We start from the raw sequence: 23,347 nt of genomic DNA, 5'->3' as shown, positions 1-23,347 counted from the left end.
CATAGCTTTTTAATTTGGAATTGACTCAAAATCTCTTGGATATTGCAATCAAGTATTTGGAGATTATCTACATTGTAATCAACCGGAATGCCAACCCGGATGCTGTTGCTGTTGGGATGCAATTCGTTGCATGCTGCAACGCATTCGTAGTGACAAAGTGAAAGCCGATGGCGGTGTCATTTTTGGCGATCAAACAATCAATTTAATGGTTAAAATATGTATCTAATTAGGTATCTGAATGATTTTTTTTTTTTTAGTATTTTATTTTTGCTATAATTTGTTATTTGATTTTTTGTTTTTGGGAAAATTACAGTTTACCCCCTCAAAGTTGACAGCGTTTTTCAATTCTTGCAATCCACCCCCCAAAGTTCCAAGTTTTTGCAATTTGACAAATTTTATCCAAAACTTCTCATATTGCCCATAATTTTTATTTTTTTATTTTTTATAAAAAAATTTTAAAAAAAATTCGGGGTGGCCGTAGCCAACCCTTTGGTCATCTGGTCATTTTTGCACCAGCAAATTTTTTTTTGTTTTCATAAAAAATAAAAAAATAAAAAAATAAAAATCATGAGCAATATGAGAATTTTGGGATGATATTGGTTGAATTGAAAAAAATTGGAACTTTGTGGGGGTGGATTGCAAAAATTTAAACTTTGATGTTCGAATTGAAAAACGTTGTCAACTTTGAGGGGATAAACTGTAATTTTCTTTTTTGTTTTTGTTTTAGGACATGTTGAACTCCATGGCACTGTACTTGGAGTTCAATAAAGGAACATATGTAATTGACGATGAACTAATTTCCTCTCTCAACAATAGTATTCAAAAAAGTTTATTTCAAGGTGAAGGCAATTCGTCAACCGAGGTTGACTTATCTAAAAATATGCTCCAAACTTTTGTGAAGGTATGTATCTAACTGTCCAATTTTTCTTTGTTTTATTTTATTAGGGAAAATGCAGTTTACCCCCCTGAAGTTTCAGGAGTTTTTCAATTTTAACCCCAAAGTTCAAAAATTGGCAATCTACTCCCCTGAAGTTTCAAAAATTGGCAATTTAAACCCTCCGTTTAATTTTTCCGTCTAAATGGACGGAAATCTGTGAAATTACATCAGTACCCTCAGGCTTTTTTAAAAAGATTTCCGTCCAATTTAACGGAAAAATTAAACGGAAGGTTTAAATTGCCAATTTTTGAAACTTCAGGGGGGTAGATTGCCAATTTTTGAACTTTGGGGTTAAAATTGAAAAACTCCTAAAACTTCAGGGGGGGTAAACTGCATTTTCCCCTATTTTATTTGTGTCGTGCATATCATCTTAGATAACGTTCTAAATACTTATTGACTATCTTTATTTTACCATCGATCTGTAGGTGATAAGCGGTGCTCATTGATAAATTGGTTCCTTCAAGCTTGAACAATTCTTGCAAAAAGGAACTAGTGAAGATGGCATCTATGTAATTCACAATTGAAACTGGCATGCCATGTAGCTTGAAAAAATAACGCATAAATTGATCAGCAACCACAATTGCTGTAAAGGTATGCAAAATGGGAATAAAGTGAGCATACTTACTGAGATGTCCACTACCACCATGACTGCATTGTTACCTTGAGATAAAGGTAGCCCTTCAACAAAGTCCATGGAAATCTTGGCCCAAACTCGAGTAGGAATAGGTAGTGGCTGGAGAAGGCCCGCAGGAAGTAAAGTCTCATGCTTATTCCTTTGACAAGACTCACAATGCTTGATGTAGTGCTTAATGTCAGCCCTCATTCTAGGCCAGTAAAAATCATGCTTGGCTCGTTGTAGGGTCTTTTGGTACGTGACCCGCAGTAGGGCTTTTTCATGAACCAAATGTAGTATACGAGTCTTTAGGGCTAGTAAGGGCCGTACATACAACCTACTCTTAGAAAGGAGTAACCCACTCTGAAGACTAAACTTGGGATTAGAGTTAAGACCATTCTCCAAATCCAGGATGAGTTGCTGTAAACTAGAATCTTGTAAATAGCCATCCTTGATGTCCTATACCCAAGTTGGGTTAGGAAATGTAAGGAGTAGCAGTGTACCCTCTGGAATAGATTCAGCCCCAGCCCCTTCTTCCATTTTTCTGGATAGAGCATCAGCTACTACATTGTCCCACCCCACCTTGTACTCAATTGTAAAATCATAGCCCAACAATTTAGTAATCCATTTCTTCTGAGGAGTACCAATTTTCTGCTCCAGCAAGAATTTCAAACTCTGATGATCAGTTTTGACCTTAAAAGTTTGCCCTAGTAAATAGGGTCTCCACTTTGTAACAGCTGAAACTAAGACCAATAGCTCTTTTTCATAAGTGGAGTAATTAAGAACTTTCCCCTTCAAAGCTTTACTGTAGAAGGCCACAAGCCTAGAGTCCTGCATCAAGACAGTTCCTATTCCTACCCTTGAAGCTTCACATTCAATGGTGAAAACTTTGGAAAAATCCGGTAGAATCAAAACCGGAGGAGTAGTCACTGCTTCCTTGAACTGATTAAATGCAGCAGTAGCCTCATCACTCTACACAACAATCTTTCTTCAACAAAGTAGTCAATGGGGCTGCAATTTGACCATAGGCTCGAACAAATTTCCTATAGTACCATGTATGCCCTAGAAAACCCCTTAGAGACTTGAGGGACTTAGGAATTGGCCAAGATAACATTCCTTCAATCTTGGCTGGATCAACCCTGACACCTTCTGCTGAAATCACATGACCGAGAAATTCAATCTCTCTACAGCCAAATTTACACTTTACAGCCTCAGCAAATAACTGTTGGACTTTTAAAGTCTCCAAAACCAACCTCAAATGCATCAAATGATCCTTCTCATCCTTGTTGTACACTAGGATGTCATCAAAGAACACCAAAACGAACTTTCTTAGATAAGGCCGAAATACATGATTCATAAGACCCTGAAAATGAGCATTAGTTAACCCTAAGGGCGTAACTAAGAACTCGTAATGGCCCTCATAAGTTCGAAAGGCTGTTTTAGGTATATACTCAAGTCTGACCCTAATCTGGTGATAACCAGATCTGAGATCCAGTTTAGAAAAAATCTGAGCACCGTGGAGTTCATCCAACAATTCATCCACAACTGGGGTGCCGAACCCTCCACTGGGGTTGACCGACATCCTATCAGGTGGATGGCTCCAACAGTGGGCTGGGTGAAGGCAAACTGGGACGCGGGTCTTGACAGCTCACAAGGTCGCACTGGTTTTGGGGCAGTTGTTCGTGATTCCAATGGAGTTCTGGTTGCAGCAAGATGTTCCTTTCATTCTGGGCTGCTTGATCCTTCGGCAGCGGAACTAACAGCGGCACTACTGGCAGTTAAATTTTGTAAAGATTTGGGCTTCACACGAGTTCAGTTCGAGGGGGATGCAAAAGTGGTAATTGATGCCATTAACTCTGGGGGTCCCGATCGCAGCAGGCTGGGTCATGTGATAGAGGATATACGGGTTGAAGCTAGAGCTTTCTCTTCCTGGCAGTTCACATTCGTGAAAAGGGGGGGAAATAGCGCAGCACATGTCTTGTCAAAAAATGCAGCTCAATTTGCTTTGGATCATTTATGGTGTACTGAATTACCTGATTGTATCAGGGATCTCGTTTTGTTAGAGCAGTTTGCTCTGGCCATTTGATGATTCAATAAAAGGTCCACTACTATTTTCAAAAAAAAAAAAAAAAAACAATTCATCCACAACCAGAATAGGAAACTTGTCCTTAGCAGTAGCCTTATTTAAAGCACAATAGTCCATGCACATGCGCCAACTATCATTTGCCTTTTGTACCAATAAAACAGGGGAAGAGAATGGAGATTGACTAGGTCTGATTGCTCCTGACTCCAACAAGTCTTGAACAATCTTCCCAATTTCCCCGTTTTGGTAATGAGGGTACCGGTATGGCCTAACACATATCGGTTGAGTATCCTTCTTTAAGACTATCTGATGGTCATGAGACCTCACTGGCGGCAAACCTTTTGGTTCGTCAAACACTGCACTAAACTCTTTTAACAATGCAGCAAAAACTGTATTCACTTCCAGTTTGGGAGAAGAATTGGTAGAGGGCATCAATTGTAATACTAATCCTTTTTGCTTATCATTAGGCAATCTAGAAAAAAGTATTACTATCTTCCAAAGAAGATTCAGTAGGATTTAGGCCCTTCCAAATAACTCTTAGAGATAAAAGAGAACTCCATAGTTAACTTAGCAAAATCCCAAACTATAAGGCCAAGGGAACTCAACCAATAAATTCCCAAAATCATATCACAACCTCCTCATGGTAAAATATAAAAATCAGCAATGATAGTAGTACCTTGCAACTTCACGGATAGAGTTGTGCAGTAACCCTCTGCATGCTCCATTTGGCCATTACCACTTTGATAGCTAATCTCACATCTTTTTGAATCCTCAACTGGATTTTGGAGGTGACAGTAGGGTCTAAGAAATTGTATACTTGATCTCTTTTGTTGAAACTCCGATAGACTTCAATTGTTGTTGGTGAACGGTTGTAATTTACCTAATTAAATTTTCTTTTTTTTTAAAAAAAAAAAAAAATTGAAAAAAAGAGGTGGCGAGCCATCTCTAGCCATTTTGGGGATGGCCGAATCACCCCCAAAGCTGCTAGGGTGGCTTGGCCACCCTCGTTTGGCCTGGGGTGGTTTTGCCCCAAGGGCCAACCTTAAAATTGTTTTGGCGGCTGGCCCTTAGGGGTGGTTTTTGCCGCCACCAATTTGCAAGATTGGGGTGACCGAATCAAGGAAATGAAGAGTTGCGCAACCGACTTATTAGAACAACTTAAAATGTGAAACCTACCTACCTAAAACAAGTGAGCCCGTAACTCACCTTTATTACGATAGCCAAATTTCTATATTATTTGATTAGCTTTTAAAAGATCACATTTTGGGGGATGAAACTAAGAAGTTTTTTTTTTTTTTCTGTTTTCAGACAAAATATACTAAATATATCTCCAGGGAATAAAACATCAGAAAACTGTGTCATGTTCTTACTGTTAAAATCACATTTCAGAAATCAAAATTTTAAAATATATGTATTTTCAAACAAGACCAAGATTTTTCAAACATTTTACATCTGATTTTGCCATCCTCCCATCCCATGTGAACAAAAGAATAGCCTTGAATTTGAATCAGAACAATCCAAGTGCCCTACATGAAGTACATCGAACACTTCCATTTTGAATATACAAACGTTTCAGTTTTACAGCAGAAAGATCATGCATAAGTTGCAACATGAAAGGAAGGGAAGGTAGAACTATGAAATCTCCTGATGCTATTTTGAACTCGACCTTACAAACATTTCTTCTACTCAGCTCTCTTCCTTGCCTCCCTCCTTGCTTTCCTTCTTGCTTGCCTTGCAGTAACATCAGCCTCGACTTTCTCCATTATGGAATTAAAACCCGGAATTGTCTTCTCCAATTTGCTGTAAACTCGGGTGGTAAGGTAGCTGAAAAGATTAAACAACCTCTGCAAGAAAAGAACCCATAGAAGGTTATATAGATTATACAGGCACATGCTTTAATTAGCTCCATATCTTTTAGATAGAGCACTCTAAAGGAGAGGATTCAGGCAAATTCAAAACAGTTTAGCAACAATATGCAAATCTCGAGCAATCTAAAACAACCAATCAAAAACCATAAGTAGGAAGCAACTCTCACCCTTGACTACAATCAATTTAATTAATGACCAAGAACTTTATTTTAAGCTTTGCTATTTTAAAGTTTAACATAACCATAGAGCTCAGGCAGGCTAAAAGAACTAATCAAAAACCTGAAGTAGGAAACAAGTCTCACCTTGACGTCCGTATTCCAATGATTGATGTACGGAGGACCCGTTGTGAATGTACCAAGAGGTTCACGATACCACTCTCCACGATATGTTATCTGATCCATTGCTTGTTCTACGCTTAAAACCTCCCATGGCCTTAATCCAGGGATGATTTTGGCCAATTGGTATCTGCCAGATATACGCAAACAAAACATCAATTTGATGACTAGCTCTAGACATGCAATACTATTTCAAATGAACACCCGAGATAAGGAGGAACAAAATTAACAGCTAGACATGCAATACTATTTCAAATGAACACACGTGATAAGGAGGAACAAAATTAACAGAACACTGATCCTCCGCAATTGAAGGCATCCTTATGATCAAACAACTTATTTCCAATTCTTTTTACTATTTTTTCCTCCAAATAATTGGCTAATTATGACTTACATAAATCCCTAATTAAGAAAAGCAATAACCCCTATGTCTCCAACCTACCTCTCTTTCCTTTAAGTGAAAATAAGAAAATCCTATTCTAGCGGACGGAACGCGAGACATGCAATATAACCTCTTTTTTAGTTGCTTCCTCTGCGGATGGATATACTATTACTCTTACACCAGTTGGATGTAGAAGAGACAAGAAAATGTGAAATATCAACTGCATAGACATACCTAAGTTCTTTCGGTATGTATTTGTTTGGCATGTGGTCCTCACCCAAAAGTGAGGTCAGTTCAGAACCACTAGCCCAAAGGAATAGGGCATGACTAGGAATCTTAACCCCTGGCCAAACACCGCCATTAGCTTCGAGTACTGCTAGATCACGTCTCTTACTCTCTATAGCCTCTTCTTGGAGCTGCTTATAGGTTTTCTTCTCATGTCCCTTGAGAGGAACCCAAGGAGGAATACCTTTTTGTAGTTTGTGTAGAAAAGCTGTTGCAGCAGCACCGAGTCTAACTGAAGATCACCAAATAGTAAGCTAACAATCCATATGCAACAGTATAAAGCTGTAAATTACACATAATCAATGGAAGCATCTTTCAGGGTTGGCCATTCCAAATAACTTTTCATGGCCTATTTCGGTGTCACAACTAAAGAAGTCATAGGTAGTTAAATGTTCTATGTAATTTCACATGATTAGCCTTTTTCTCAACCTCCAAAATTTCTCCATTCAACCTCACAGGAAAAAGAAGGGGGTATATGAATTTTTCTTCTCATTATGACTCAACATTTACTAATCTCATCATGACATCTCCTAAGATAAATCGTAAAGTAACTCGAAGAAATCTGATGGATCTATTAATCGTGGTAGTTTAACCAAAAATAGTTGCTCTCTACAAATCACTTTCTTCCTTCCATGACCATTTGCTATTTCTGGAGATATAGTCTAAGCAAAGGAACAACTGGTCAAGATCATTGCCATTATCAAACATGGGCGCCATCTTTTCTTAATAAATTAGCAAACCATAAGATCATTTCCAGTATCACGTGGGCAGGAAACGACCCATTTCAAAGAGATAAATGAAAAAGAAAAAGTTGGAAGCTTAACAAACCTTCCCAAGTGGCAATTGCAGGTTCCAGGCCATAAACCATGTGTATTGGTGCCCATTCATCCATGTCGTCACCCCAAATGAAAGTGTCCTTATCAATAATCCCACCACCCCAAGCTGTTTTAAGCTGTATTAGCTCAGAAGGTCCCCTAGTTCGACCCATTCGATCCTTGTAGTACCATCCACCACTTCTCATGATAACTTCACCAACAACAACATAAATGAACAAAACATACAAAACAGGAAACCACCCAGAAACCAAAATCGTATGATAACAACATTCTAAGCAAAACTATCACATTTATGCACCAGATCGCCAATGTACATTTATATCATTATGATATAATAGCTTAGGGCCCATTTGGTGTAGCGGTTAATGAAAATGTGATTTTGAAAAAAGCAATTAAACTTTGGTAAGATCGGGTTTGACTTTTACACGTGAATTTATTCATGTTTTCAATCCATCATTCTTATAAAATCATTCCAGTTTTCGACTGATTTTGAAAAGCAATTTTAACCTGCCAATTTTTTATTTTATTTTTTATAAATAATGTAAATTCATTCATAGACCCTAATACAAAGAAAGTAGTACACAGGAATCCACGAAATACGAGACCAATTATGTTTTTTATTTATTTATGGATGAATACAAGACCAATTATGTTATGTTATATCAAATTATCAATAATATACGAACTTACAATCATAGTACCGCTCCTCGAGGCGTTTGTAGCCAATAGCCTGAGCAACATCGATGGGCCGGCCGGGAGGGTAGGGCCTCTGACGAAAACCCCAAAGCCCGAAGAAGAATTGCTTCGTAAAGTCCCAAAACTTGTCGTCTGACTCCTCCTTCGTCTTGATCGCCTTCCTCGGCATAGGCCTGCCGTCCAACCCCGGCACGTGCGGCAGCGCCTGCCACAGCTTCTTGTCCTCCTTGCGGTACGGCGTGTCGTTCTCCTTCAGCTCCAGCTCATTGATCTTATCGGCGATCTCCTCGGCCCGGGCCAGAAACTGCACCACCGGGCTGGCCTGGAACCGGGCCCAGAAGTCCTCGTTCTCTCTAATCTCCTCCGGGGTCGGGTTCTCCTTCTTCTCGACTAACGGGTCCTCGTTCAGGATCTTCTCCACCTCTGGGGTGTGTCGGTAATCGGGGAGGTTCTCGCATTCCCAGAAAAACTGGTCCAGCATTTGGCGGTACGGGCCGGGTTCGTCTGGGTTTGGGTCACCGGGTTTTTTGGGTTTGGGTTTTGCGTTTCTCCGGAAGGGGTTCGAGAGGCTTATTGCGGCGAAACTTGTGTGGGTTTTGGGCGAGAAAGAGTCGTGGAATGAGAGGAGGTTGATTGGTGCGATGGGGTTTGTGGGTTTGTTGAACCAGTGGTCGAAGGGGTTGAAGTTTATTGATGCCATTTGAGAGAGAGAGAGAGAGAGAGAGAGAGCTAGGGTTTTAGGAGCTGCACAGAGAGCCTAGGAAAATGAAGGAGGGTTTAGAACTGAGAGACAGAAGGTTTAGAGAAATGGAGGAAGATAGATAGCGCCTAGCGTGTACTGAGCTTACTTGGTGAGGCAGATGGATAGAGGATATGAGAGAAGACCGAAGGTATAGATATTGGGCTTTATAGGCCACAAACCAATGCCTATTGGGCTAAGTCGAGAGGCTTTTCAAAACAATTATATTCCAACTTTTAGAAGGAAAATAAAAAATAAAAACAATAAAAAGAAGAAGAGAAAAAAGATGATTTATAGATTTTGGTGAAAAAAAAATATTATTATTTGGCAACACTCCGATCCCATATTAAAAAAAAATGATTTATAGATTTTGATGAAAAAAATAATAATTACTTTTATAACGCTCCGAATCCACATTAAAAAAAAAAAAAAAAAAAAAAGGAGTAATACATGTAAAGTAGGTGATTAATATAGATGAGCATATATTCTGAATTGGTTTAAATTAGTAAATAAATTGAATTAAATGAAACAACATCAAACGTGGAAACATTGTTTGCAAAATTTAATCTGATTTATACTCTCTATTTTGGATCCCCGGTTGATTTTAAGAGTAATATTATTTAATAGAATGATGTATGATTGCATATGATTTGATTATGTGTTAATAAAAATCAATCATTTAGATTAGTACTTATAAAAAAAAATGGTTAATTTTTATTATCATGTCATTCCAATTGTATGACACTTGAATAACAATCTATTAAATAAATTTACTCTTATTTTAAATAAATAAATACAACAAAGCATTTTTCTTTTCTTTTCTTTTCTTTTCTTTTTTAAAAATGGCTATTGTGGTGGTGCCATGGTGGGTGGCATTTCACACATCAAATCCCTTATAATAATTTTAAAATAAATTATAGATTCTAAAGTTACAGACATTCCTTTTATCAATCGATTTGAAAAATGCAACATATTAAAGAAGAAGACACCCAAAAGAAATTATAACCCAAAATGCTTCTTTTTCACATTTATGGAAATATTTTTTCTTCAGTAAATTAAAAGACAGTTTTTAGTTAAAAAAGTTTTTTTATAAGTCTTTAAGATGTAGCTCAATTTGCTGGGACCATGCCTAATGGGACAAAAGTCATTAGTTCGAATTTTCCTCTCCCTCTTATATGGACATGTAATAACTAATAAATAAAAAATAAAAAACAAATTTTCTACAATATAAAAATAAAAAACCAAATTAAAATATACCAAATTCTTATCAATAACATTATACATATTTATAAGTAAGATTTTTCCGAGCCGTTCCATATAAAGAATGGCCTCAACTCCGTAATTTTAAAATCTACCGTTTTTTTTTTTTTTTTTTAGAGTAAATCTAAGGTTAAAGTTGAAACTTGAAACCGTGGGAGATCGTTATCCTGACGTCAAATAGTTTGGTGCATCATTAACAAAGTGGAAAAGTCACTGAAAAAGCCAATAAATAAATAAAGGGTATTAAAGTCAATCAGAGAACAAAAGGTTTCATAAAGATAAAAGGAATAGATGTGACGGTCGGTCACTTGCCCACGTTAAAAGCTGCTCATAATTTTTACTAATTGCATCAAAACGCCACTCTACTCGCTCCACATTCAGTCGTTTTCGTTTACAAAGGGAGAGCACTCGAGCAGAGCGTCTCCGACGTACGTTGTCTGTGGACACAAATGGCTGCTTCTCGCCAACTATTCACCACTCTTGTTCTCGCAACTGTTTTGCTCTCCTTCACTACTCGCCCGGCAGCTTCTTCTCCTACCTCCGACAGCGTCACGGTGTCGCTCTACTACGAAACTCTCTGTCCCTATTGTGCCAATTTCATAGTCAACTATCTCCTCAAGATCTTTCAGAACGGGCTCATCTCCGTCGTCAATCTCAGGATGGTCCCCTGGGGCAACGCCTGGATCCAATCCAACGGCACCTTCGTTTGCCAGGTCACATCTTAGTCTAAATCTTCCTCATCATCATTATCTTGTCTTGGGTTTGTTTTTAGTTATAATTAATTCACTGGTAAAAAAAAAAAAAAACAGTAGTGGGAAGTGAAATTTTAAGGTAAAACAAAATAACTATTGAATAATAATAATAATAATATAGTTTAATTTTATAAAAGAATTTTTTTTTTATATATATAGCTATTCATTTTTTTATTATTATTATTAATAATCATGCCATCACTAAAATAAAATCTTTTTTTTTTTTTTTTCATTAATGATAACGTTAATGTGATTTTGGTACATGTGTAATGAGTGCACCACGAGCCCAATCAGAATGGCCTTAAATGTGTCGGGCCCGTTCGTGCCAGTATGGTGGTAGAATGATTTAACGGTTTGTTCTTCTGTACTGACGGATAAAATTTATAGGAGTTCTTTCATATGTAATAATCGGATTATTAGTAATTAAGACAATAAATTATTAAAATAATTTGAATCCATAATTAGATGCCGATTTATGAAAAGAACAAGATGTTCGTATGTATATGTATGCACTTAAATTATATTTATTGTAACCCGAAAAAAGATTTAATTCAGTTAATTTTCATTTTTACCATATTGCAGCATGGATCAGATGAATGCTTGCTGAACACCATTGAAGCCTGCACCATTACTGTCTATCCTGATGTGGTAAGCCCTCCAATGCCTATTAAAAAAAAAAAAAAAATCAATTTTTAATACTTAAATAGGTTGAAGATATTCTTTTCTTAAAATTTACATTTGTTCTTAAAAATACATATAAAATTTACATGCCGGATCGGTTGAAGTACATGTGAATACATATAAAAACCACATGCTCTAAGCTAGATTTATCCTTAAAAAGAGAATCACATCTTCAATATTTAAATTTGGTCATGAAAAATCACTAACCTTATACAGGTGCTAAGTTCTTTGTTTGCAAATCAAAGAAATGGAGTTGGAGTTAGTCTTTTGTTTTATGTTCTCAAAACAAAAAATAATAATAATAAACAACCCATAACATAAAACAATTAAAACTGATTTCATCTTTATGTGACATTAAAATTCTTTTTCAAAAAAAAAATCCTCAAAACACATTAACAAACATGCTCATAGATTGCATTGGAAGAACATGTATAAAACATGTTACTCACCTAAATACATTTTTACTAAAGTTTACTTTTAAATTGGATAAAAGGAAATTTTTCTAACCCATTTTATTAAGCTAACATGTATAAAACATGTTGGAATTAAAAAAAAAAAAAAAAAAAAAAGGAAGTGAAAATTACATATTTTTAAGATAGATTTTTAGTTTAATAGACTTAATTAAAATAAATTTATTCCGACCCAATCTGACACAAAACTTTGCCTATATGTTTTGGTATTAATTTGAGTATAATGCAGGTTCGACATTTTAGATTTATCTACTGTGTTGAGCGTTTGGCGTTGAATGACAAGCATAGTGAATGGATCAATTGCTTTGAGAAGACAGGATTGGGTACCGTCCCCATCAATTGCTACAATAGTGGCTACGGCAACAAGGTTAGTTTCACTTGCAAATAGCATATTTGGTCCAAGGACAAAAATTTACAACCGTTGTTCGAATTGTTAGTAATTTGGATGGTAAATGTAAGAAGGTTTATATGAAGCTCACTTGTTCGAGCAAGTCTTCAGCAACTTGTTCTCTTACTTGAGCAAATGGACCCCATAAGAATATTCGTACATTTATTGTCCGGATTATTACATATAGCAAATTGCTGAGGATCCGAATTCTTGGTCCAATGTTGTGCGCCCTTCTTCATGATTTCTTGTGTTTTTTCATATGTTTCACACATATATATTCTGATATTGATATCACAGATTGAACAAAAATATGCTAGGGAAACTGCTCAGCTTAATCCACGCCATAGATTTGTACCATGGGTTGTTGTGAATAATCAAGCCCTCCAAGAGGTTGGTCTGTCGACAAAGTTTTGCTTTATGTACATTTTGGACACATACCAATTTAATAAACTAAATTTCTTCAACCCAATTTCTTCCTCGTTACACTTTGCTTAACAATATTTTTCTTGGTGTAGGACTATGGAAATTTTATGACCTATATTTGCAAGGCTTACAAAGGCAAGTCTAAACCTGAGGCCTGCAAATCACTATCACCCAAGAGTGAGTCGACTGAGAAAGCAAATTTTGTCCATCCAGTCTGCTATGCAGATGAAGCACAAAATTTGACATCATTAACAGCAGCAGAGAAGATCCCATGAAGATGGAGCTTTCAGTAGGGCTTTTCAAATGAATCCTATTTATAGGTCCGTTTGGTTGGTTTTCGGCCCTGATAATCATGCCCAGCCCACATGATTTGTACCCACTAAATTAATACCAAATAATTGATGCAACAAAAATATCGAACTTGAGGGTATTTACTCGCCCACGTGCAATAATTGATTCAATAAGTACTTAATTACGGCTGCCATTAATACTAATGAATGAAAAATATTAGGTCAAATTAATTTTTTTTTTTTTTTCTTTGTATAACCAAATTTCCAACTTACATATAAATTTGTTCAAAAAATAAAAAGTATAAATCCATTAGAATTTGCTTTCTAACATTGATAAAAGTGCTCAAAATTCACATTTTACACCCCCGGTATTTCTTCGGTTATGTGGCTCGGTCTCCGGCTGATTCCTTAATAAATACTTTGAAACATATTTTTTCCTTGGTAAGTAGTCTTTCACCATTTTAGAATGATGAAAAAACTTTCTCTGGGTTGTCAATTGTCATTCTCTGAAAAGGAACTATGACCAGGCTATGAGTAGTTTGACAGAATCTTAGACTAATGATATCAAGCTTCATTCTCTTCCATGAACCTTACATATATAACAAGGTTAAAATGGGCTTGAGATTTGATATAAAGTTATATAGGTTATTTTAATTTTATTTCTTTAATTAATTAATTGAGTCAAATCCATCACTTTCAATACATTAATTTTGTGTTGAATTTACGTCAAATTATCATAAAGCCTGTGCATATGATCATGTTCGGCGGAGAATGGTTCAATTTAGTTCAATCATTACGAGGGAATTGAAGAGGCTATGGAGGGTGGACGTTGTGGCATTGATGAGGCCATGTAGAGCTTATCATCACTCATCTTAATTTTAGTATAAGATATGTCAAGTTTCATAAGAAATTGAAATAAACCTTTTTTTATATACAAGAAAAAGTTTCAACTGGTTCTACTAAAAGCTTGTTTGGGATTGCGTTTAAGAAATATAATTTTTAAGTTAAAAAGAGATTTTGGGCAAAAATTTCATTTTTAAACTTTTGCAAAAGTGTTTTTTAGCTATTTTTATACTTTTTGAACCCTTAAAAGCGCTTTTAATTTTTTTTTACCAAACGAATACTTTTTTTCAAATAAACTTTTTGAATATTAAAAACACTTTTAAGCCACTCAAACGCAATTTTAAACCGGCCATAAATTACAACATTAATAGATTTTATCTAACATTTACTTTATGTACGGGGCCTGTAAGCCACTTCTGTCTGCTAGTGCTAGGAATTGAAGTCTGCACCAAAACCTGTAAATCTTTTCATTTTTTCGAAAACATTTGATCTTTTATCAGTCTAGCTATGGAGGATGCATGATTCCTCACCCCAAACAGTCGTAGAAAGTTTACTCATGTTGGGCCTCATTGAAGGAGTTCACATGACTCGTACGAAGATTTTGGACTATTACTTTCATGGTTCACGTGCTGTATTGAATAGACAGAAGATAATAATTTCTTTTCTGATGAGGTTTTTTTTTTTTTTTTTTTTTTTGACATGAGGTCATTGATGTCACATTACACATTCAAAAGCACAGATTCCTCAAACCATATATACATGTGTCCTGTTTCTCTACATGGTCTCAAACAAATGGCTTCTCCTGGGCTACTTTTCACATGTTCAACAGTTTTCTTCTTCTTCTTCTTCTTGTCCTTTTTCCAGTCCCCTTCTACTGCCTTTTCTTCCTATCCAAACGATGATAATCACCACAAGATCTCAGCTGTTGGTTTTCAGAAGGTTAATCTGTCTCTCTACTATGACACTCTCTGCCCATCCTGCGCCACTTTCATTGTGAAAAATCTCGCAGGAGTCTTCGACAAAGATCTCATCACTATCACCAATCTCAGGCTGGTTCCCTGGGGCAACTCTTTTGTCAATAAATCTAACAATGCCATTGTTTGTCAGGTCAGATTTTCATCCCCATTTGTTTGTTTGTTTGTTTTTTTCTTTCAATATTTTGTATGAGCAATTTTATTAAGCAGAGGCTGCAGAGCCACCTCTGTCAATCAAAAATTTTCCCAGTTTTCATGCATTAAGGCTTGTTCTATTTTCAACATGATTGTTGCTTGTTTGAATTGAATCTTTTCACACAATTTTGCAGCATGGTTCTGATGAATGCGTACTAAATACTTTGCAAGCCTGCGCCATTGACGTTTTGCGTGATGTGGTAAGCTTTCATCCATCCAGAGAGCCTATAGCAATGTCTCTCAAAGAATTTTCCTCCTTCCACAGTTGCCTGAATGTTTTCTGTTGTATTTCTGCTCTTTTGTGTACTTTTCTTTCTCTTTTGTGTCTTTGTTTCTTCATACGATAGGATAGTTGTCATATTATGGAACCATATCATATATTCTAACACTATGAATGCACAAGATGAATTATATGATTTTCTTCATTACTGATGAACATATTTGCTGGGAAATTTTAATGTTCATATGGAGTATAGGTAGACAGTTCTCTTTAGAATGAAGCAGACTTAAAAGATGGTAGATTTGGTTTTGAGATCTCAGTTTTTTTTTTTTTTGATTAATTACTATTGCAGGACAAGCATCATGCTTTGATCTACTGCTTTGAGTAATTATTTTTGATTAATTACTATTGCAGGACAAGCATTATGCTTTGATCTACTGCTTTGAGTTTCTTGTCATTGAGGGAAGGCACAACGATTGGCAAAGTTGTTTCGACTCTCTGGGGTTGCCTAAGAAACCCGTTTTGGATTGCTATGTCAGTGGAAATGGAACAAAGGTTAACTTCATCTTTTCAAATTCTGATTCTCTCCTTGGGCATGCTATTCTTATAATTCAATATTGAATTAATTAATATTCACTAGGGCATGAGATATACTGCTTTCCCAACCCATTGAATGGTGATGTCTAAAAGGAAATTGACATGCAGCTTATACAAAAATATGCTGATGAAGCTGCCCATCTCAACCCACCTCATAAATCTGTGCCATGGGTGGTTGTGAATAATCAACCCCTCCAAGAGGTTAGCCCCTAATTAACCTTTCAACGGACTCCGCTCGGGTCCGGGAACTCAACTCGTTGAGATTGGAGCACGTGTTTCATAACCTCTCTCTCTCATGGATATATATTGGCTGTGTCTTATGCAGGACTATCAAAATTTTGTAGCCTATGTCTGCAGGGCATACAAAGGGAATGGTGCACCACAGGTCTGCAAATCAGTTGGACCAAAGATCAACTAGATAATTAGAAGGCATAGGAATCCATTAAACTCTCCATATATGTGAAAACAAGAAGACTAGATGCCCTTAAGCAGAAGAATATCCAAGGCAACTGAAAACCTCATGGTTGCACCTTGTGGTGGAAGCTTCAGAAGGATTTACAATATGTTTCAATAGCATACATTAGCTTGAATATAAGAAGTAGCTCTGTTTCAGTAACATGTGGTAGAGCAGAAGTCCTAATGCTTATGTGACTCAGCAACTATGAAGTAGAATTTCCTTATGTGACTGAGATGAGCCATGGCTAATGATAAACCAATTAACTCAAACAGTAAAACCTGCTAGAAATGGAGCCATGTAAGGGACAAGATTAAGGTGGTAAATTAAAATGACTCTATCATTAACAAGGGTTCCACACAACTATTGCTTCCATAAGCTTGCCGTAAAATACATCTAAATTTCGTATTAACAATCAAGCCTCCGATTGCCTTTCACCAACGATGGACTTAAAAACCAGTATTTATGTTAAATCACCAATTATTTCAAGAGATTAATGTGATAGGACCTTTAATAAGTAAAGATCAAATCGTTGAATATTTAATCAAAATAGGAGGTGAATTACATAGACATGAGATTCGTTAAAGTACCAATTATCTTAAACGCCTAAATTAATTAAAAAAAAATGATGAATTTAATCAGTTAATTAATATTCTAACAACTTAGATTTAAGGTTCGCGCCTGACCTTAAAATGCTTGACAAACAACCTAAATACAAGTGATCAATATCTAAGGTAGCACCTAGAGAAACAAGAAATCTATCTCACTTTAATTGAAATGACAAGCAAAGCAAGTGTCAAGTTTAATTTATAGCTCTGAGTCACTCACCACCACAAAATACTTTTCTTGTTCATATTGGACATCCATTTTTAGAACTACCTGCCCAATAAGTCAATCAAGTTGAGGAATAGACAATGATCCGTGAGAAATTGGGCTTCTTTTAGGGGCCCATCATACTTAGAGATAGTGGGTGAAATAATTAAGCAGTAAAATTTAATAAACAAATTTAATTATTTAGTAACTGATGTTGTAGTTTACATGATTGTGACGTGGAATATCAGTTAAGTTTGTAATTAACTTGTAGTAGATACTGTAATACTCTTAGTAGCATGTTTCACCATTATAGTAAATTAAATATTCCATGTATTATGTAAAAAAATTTTGATTTTTTTTATCTAATTTAAAATAAATAGTGATTTACCATTTATCTTATATAAATATTCTTTTCAATCGATGGATGGAAGAAAGAAATGTTAGAACACTTCATGGAGGAGTTTGTTCTATAGCATTTTTTTTTTTTTTTTTTTGAATAAAGGACTCATCTCATTCAAAAAATTATCTGGGGAAATACAACATCTAGAGCATAAAGCTTCTAAATACCAAGAGCTAAAAAAGCTCTAAACAATAAGAGCAGATTGCTCTAAAGCAACAATATCATGAACAACCTCCGGGACTTCTTCCATCCAAATTTTATCAACCCCCGTAATTTCAGCTGCCCTTGCCAATCCATGAGCTGCTTCGTTTGCGGCACGGCGTACATGTTCCGTTCTCCAGCTCCTAAAACCCGGCAAAATAGCATGGATATCTTCAATAATTTGGCCAAAATTACACCAACTTGCCCCTTCTCTAATTGCTTGGACCACTGATTTGGAATCACCTTCCAACATAATATTGTGGAGGCCCAAATCTCGACAAAATTCCACGGCGCAAAGAGCCCCCATCGCCTCCGCCACTGTAGGGTCCGGACGTCCTTCGAAGGCAAAACATGCAGCTGCACACACTTGGCCCATGTAGTCCCGAACGATGATGCCCACACCATACCGCCTGGAACCTGGTTTCACCGACACATCCCAGTTGGCCTTGTATGTGTCAAAAGCTGGCGCTGTCCACCGCAGGAGAGGAGCAGGCTCGTTGGGTGCTGTCTCGGCTTGGTCCTCCTGCTGCTCAACAGATTTTTCCCATAGCTGCCATTGTGTCTCTGCCTCTTGTGCCAACGCCTTTGGGTGCTTGAAAAGCCCACCATGTATGACTTCATTTCTTCTCTTCCATATATCCCGAGCAGTACAAGCAAATATTCCCATCTCTTCCGTGGTGCACCTGCAAGACAAAAACTCAAAGATTTCCAAAAAATCGTCCTCCATACAAGCACATTTCTGCAGTGACCTGCGGCTGGTGCTCCATACGTCCTGCGCTGCTGGGCAGACCCAAAGTGCATGGGAAACTGTCTCACTTGCTCTAGTGCAAAATATACACGTAGCATCCTCCAACACCCTTCTAGCTTTAAGGTTTACTTTTGTGGGGAGAATATTGTTACATGCCCTCCATATGAACATCTTCGTAGCATTAGGCACCCTCAAATCCCATATAGTCTTCCAAATATTTTTGAGCCTCGATTGATTTGAGCCTCCACCACAATTTTCTGTTTTTCTATCAATCTCCAAATAGTATGCACTTCTCACCGAAAATTCTCCAGAGCTTGTGAACTTCCAAATTAATCTGTCATGCTTGTTATATCTACTCAGTGGCAGTCCACAAATTAATTCCGCTTCTTCTTCCCAAAATATTTCCTTGATCAGAGGAATATTCCACCTTGAAGATGACGGTTCAATCAATTCACACACCTTTGCTTCTCTTGAGAGGATTCGGCAAGGAGATTGAATAGAATAAGACGATGGAGTTGGAATCCATTTGTCTCCCCAAATTGACACTGATTCTCCATTCCCAATACGCCAAATTAAGCCTGCAAAAAATAAATCCTTAGCCGCAAGTATGCTTCTCCAAGCCAAGGACGGTCTACTTCCCACTTTGGCCTCCTTAAGGGTACCATGTGGGAAATACTTGGCCTTTAGAATTTTTGAAGCCAAGCTGTCTGGCTGAGTTATTAATCTCCACAATTGTTTTGCAAGAAGCGCCTTGTTGAAAGCCTGGAGGTCACGGAAGCCTAACCCCCCTTGTGACTTAGCCCGACCCATTTTTTCCCAACTCATCCAATGTATTTTCTTCTCATTCTCCTTATTCCCCCACCAAAATTTCTGCATAATGCCATTGATCTCTTTACATAAGGCTTTTGGGAGCAAAAAGATGCTCATGCTATACGTGGGAATAGCTTGAACTACGGCTTTTAATAAGATCTCTTTTCCAGCTTGTGAGAGGAGCTTCACCTTCCAATCCGTAACCCGTCGCCTGACTCTCTCTGAGATGCTCTGAAATTCTCTAATTCGAGACTTTCCCACTAAAGCTGGAAGTCCCAGATATGTGTCATACCGTTGGGTGACTGGCACCCCTGCCAATCGAATAATAAGATCTTTAACCTCCCTTCGTGTATTCCGACTGAAAAAGATGGACGTTTTTTCCCTATTCAGCCGTTGTCCCGAAGCCTCTTCATACCCTTCCAAGATTAATGACAGTCGTTGCCAATCCTGTGCAGTGGCTTTACAAAAAATTAGACTGTCGTCCGCAAAAAATAGATGATTCAATCGCGGCCCTTTTGGTGATGTAGGAACTCCTCGGAGACTTCCATTTTGTTCCGCATGCAATAGTTGAGTACTCAGGGCCTCAGCGCACAAAATAAATAGATATGGGGAGATGGGATCCCCTTGCCGAATACCCCGAGTTGGCTGGATGTTACCTTCTGGATTCCCATTAATGATAATGGAGTACCTCACCGAAGAAATGCACTTCATAATAAGGCCAATCCACTTCTCACCAAAACCCATTTTTCTCATGACCTTCTCCAAAAAACACCATTCTAACCGGTCGTACGCCTTGCTCATGTCTAATTTAAGGGCCATATATCCTACTTTCCCCCACATTCTGGAATGCATAGAATGCATAGTTTCATACGCCGCCAACACGTTATCCGAGATGAGCCTTCCCGGGATAAACGCACTTTGATGGGGAGAAATAATATCATTAAGAATCACCTTCAACCTGTTAGCCAATGTCTTTGAAATAATTTTATATAACACGTTACAAAGACTAATAGGTCGAAATTCTGAAACCTTAGAAGGATTATTCTTTTTTGGAATTAACGCAATATGGAGCCACCCACCATAAAACTCATGAATCATGATCACGTGACCATATATTATATACTACCTATACGAAATTAATTATCTACCTATTCAAAGCTGCACCCACATTAATACATTATTATGGAGCCACCCACCATAAAACTCACAAATTACCAATTAAAGCAATAATTTGGGAGCATCACTCACAACATTGATTAGGTCAACAAGTTAGGAGAAAGCGGTAGTCACTTTCACGATCCATCATCCATAAGCCTTTATTATGGTTGAAGAATATTAATTATATGATTTAATTTAAATTTTTTAAGAGTTTAACATTTTGAAGCAAGTGGTGTTTTAATATGGTGTTAAAGTATAAGTTTTGAATTTAAACTCTATTTTTGTAATTTACTTATTATTTTAATTAAATATTTTACCTATTAAGTCTCATGTAAAAAAGAGCACTACGATGATTCAACAATGGTTAAACCTCTACAGTGAAATCACATGTAAGAAAGAGTATTGAAATATTAATTAGGGTTAAATACAAAAGTGGTCCATGTGCTTTTGGCGTGTTTATCAAATCAGTCTTTGGGTTTTCAAAAGTGGTAAAATTAGTCATTAAGCTTTTTGCCAATGTAAAATAAATCATTTTGTTTACTTCCATTAGTGGGCCGTTTGACATGTATAGGAAAAAAAAAAAAAAAAGCCAATTGGTCCAATCATGTTGCACCACGTGTACCATTTTCACATAATCATCACATGACAATCTGTTAAATCAATTCTCCATCTAATCCCTGGCTCTGCTTTAGCCCTATCACATCACAAGAAATAAAATCACACCTAACGCCGTTGTTATGACAATATGTTATTCCATCATCAAATCGAGGGGTTTCTTATATGCCTAACCTAACACCGTTGTCCTTACATCTCCATTCTTCATTTATAATCAAGAATTGCCCAGAAAAAACAATATGTTAACAAAAGTAGACAGAATAATTCCTTTTACACTATCAGAAAATACAAAGAATAATTTTATCACTCTTCAAAACTCAAAGTCTGATTTTGATACAACCAAAAGGATAGGGACCCATTTTGTATTTAACCCAATTAATTAAATGATTCAATTAGTACAAATAGTGTTTTAACGTGAAAGAGTAAAACATCAGGGAGCTATATATATGTGTGCGTGCCCATGTTAATTACATGAGAGCTAGATAGGTTGAATGTGCTTGGCTCTCCAAAATGGCTCTTCTTAAATCCTTCTCCTTCATTGTCCTAGCTTCTCTGCTGTTCATGCTCATGTCTCCATCCTGTTCTTCTGCAGAACACCATGGCATCAAGGTCCCATCTCCTCTCAAATCCCAGAAAGCAAACTCATCTCCAGTCACTCTGTCTTTGTATTATGAAACTCTGTGTCCATATTGCCAGGCGTTCATAAAAAATAACCTGCTGAAACTGTTTGTGGAGGATCTCATCGACATTGTCAACCTCCGGTTTGTTCCATGGGGCAATGCTCGTGTCCTAGAACCCAACAAGACAATCATTTGCCAGGTCACATTTTGATGCTCTTCCATGATCATTTTCTTCAATTATATCCTTTAGATTGATGCAGAAAGGAATGTGTTATATATAATCCTTTTGTGTTTCATCTATTTGATTGTTTTTGGTGTTAACTTTTTGCAGCATGGGCCAGATGAATGCTACCTGAACAGCATAGAAGCCTGCGCCATTAACATCTGGCCAGATGTGGTAAAGCCTGCTCTCTTCCTCAATGTTCAGGAATACATCTCACAATCTTTGGCTGCAGAAATATTTATCAAAGTAATTTAGAGTTCTCATATGTTAACTATAATGAGTATCTCTGATGCAGAAGCAACATTTCAAGTTCATTGAGTGTGTTGAGCGTCAAGCCTCTGAACAAAAGCAGCTGGGGGAAAAAACATGGAATTCTTGTTGTCAAAAGCTGGGGTTGAATCCAAAGCCTGTTTCAGAATGCTACAATAGCGGCCATGGGAGAGAAGTAAAGTTTCATCGGGTCATCGCATTATGTTTTTGTCCATTATATTTGCATGTTCAATCAAATTCATTAGTGTGAAACCTCTAATCTTTTTGTATAATGAATCGACATGCAGCTTATTCTTCGTTACGCTGATGAAACGTATCATCTTAATCCAACTCATAAGTATGTACCATGGGTGGTGGTTAATAACGTACCACTTTATGACGTTAGTACCTTCTCTCTCTCCTTTGAAATTGGGATTTCTTGTTATTAAGTAAAAATTTAGAGAGTGGGAGTAGTGGGGGTTGTGGGCATCACCTGTCCAGGACAGGTGGCTCCCACATTTTAGGTTGCTCGGAATAGGTAGATCCTGCAACCCTCTCGCCTAATAACAGGAATCCTCATCCCCCTCGTTCACTCACCAATTCTTGAATTCGGGCTGCAGGAATATGAAAACTTTGTGTCCTATGTGTGCAAGGCGTACAAAGGCCATCTCAAATTAAAGGCTTGTAAATCACTTCCAAACAAGATCAACTTAGCTGGGAAGGCAAATTCAATCCAACCAACACACTGTAATGCAACTGAAGCAAAGAAAATGCCCGTCGCCGCTAGCTTCATGCCAGCGCCATTATGAACATGGAACTTCCAGCCTAATTCAGATATATATGCCCTTCACGGGTGGTCTGCTACTATGATAATAATAAGTTACCAACTGATTTATATGGTGCTTAGATTGATGACAGTAAGCTCCTAGGAACTACGTTGTTTGAATATCACTGTTTATATATCACGGATGATATACTTCTGGTTTAAGTAACTGGAACCAATATATTATGGATTATGTGGAAATTGAAATCAGATGTCTCCTTCCTAATGAGTGGGAAAAATTTATAAATCATGTCAACTGCAATAGCAAAAGCTGAAGTGCAAGAATTCGGGTTGAGTGCAATTAGCTAAAAATATTGCCTAAGCATTTCATGGGTTTTGAATAGATATTCTCGTGACTCATCTAAT

The 23,347-nt window shown here is 37.1% G+C and overlaps 4 protein-coding genes across 4 annotated transcripts; 3 read left to right on the top strand and 1 right to left on the bottom strand.

Moving 5' to 3' along the window:
• Positions 1-5,112: 5,112 nt before the first annotated feature.
• LOC132161962 (protein TIC 56, chloroplastic) lies at positions 5,113-8,888 on the bottom strand. Its single transcript, XM_059572189.1, has 5 exons — positions 8,030-8,888; positions 7,332-7,529; positions 6,453-6,735; positions 5,804-5,966; positions 5,113-5,477 (listed from the first exon to the last, which is right to left on the bottom strand). Exons 1-5 carry the CDS (start codon positions 8,733-8,735, stop codon positions 5,316-5,318), a joined length of 1,512 nt encoding a protein of 503 aa, XP_059428172.1. The 5' UTR covers positions 8,736-8,888; the 3' UTR covers positions 5,113-5,315.
• A 1,451-nt stretch (positions 8,889-10,339) lies between these two features.
• Positions 10,340-13,236, top strand: LOC132161589 (gamma-interferon-responsive lysosomal thiol protein-like). Its single transcript, XM_059571743.1, has 5 exons — positions 10,340-10,747; positions 11,369-11,434; positions 12,167-12,304; positions 12,623-12,715; positions 12,841-13,236. The coding sequence occupies exons 1-5, from the start codon at positions 10,484-10,486 to the stop codon at positions 13,021-13,023; spliced, it is 744 nt and encodes a 247-aa protein (XP_059427726.1). The 5' UTR covers positions 10,340-10,483; the 3' UTR covers positions 13,024-13,236.
• Positions 13,237-14,635: 1,399 nt separating this feature from the next.
• Positions 14,636-16,552, top strand: LOC132161705 (gamma-interferon-responsive lysosomal thiol protein-like). Its single transcript, XM_059571881.1, has 5 exons — positions 14,636-14,988; positions 15,185-15,250; positions 15,685-15,825; positions 15,976-16,068; positions 16,193-16,552. The coding sequence occupies exons 1-5, from the start codon at positions 14,641-14,643 to the stop codon at positions 16,283-16,285; spliced, it is 741 nt and encodes a 246-aa protein (XP_059427864.1). The 5' UTR covers positions 14,636-14,640; the 3' UTR covers positions 16,286-16,552.
• Positions 16,553-21,525: 4,973 nt separating this feature from the next.
• On the top strand, positions 21,526-23,299 carry LOC132161839 (gamma-interferon-responsive lysosomal thiol protein-like). Its single transcript, XM_059572038.1, has 5 exons — positions 21,526-21,885; positions 22,018-22,083; positions 22,205-22,354; positions 22,467-22,559; positions 22,779-23,299. The coding sequence occupies exons 1-5, from the start codon at positions 21,577-21,579 to the stop codon at positions 22,965-22,967; spliced, it is 807 nt and encodes a 268-aa protein (XP_059428021.1). The 5' UTR covers positions 21,526-21,576; the 3' UTR covers positions 22,968-23,299.
• The last annotated feature ends 48 nt before the right edge of the window (positions 23,300-23,347 follow it).

Source organism: Corylus avellana, chromosome ca9, assembly GCF_901000735.1.
Source record: "Corylus avellana chromosome ca9, CavTom2PMs-1.0".
Taxonomy (NCBI): Eukaryota; Viridiplantae; Streptophyta; class Magnoliopsida; order Fagales; family Betulaceae; genus Corylus; species Corylus avellana.
This window is presented reverse-complemented; position numbering and strand designations above follow the sequence as displayed.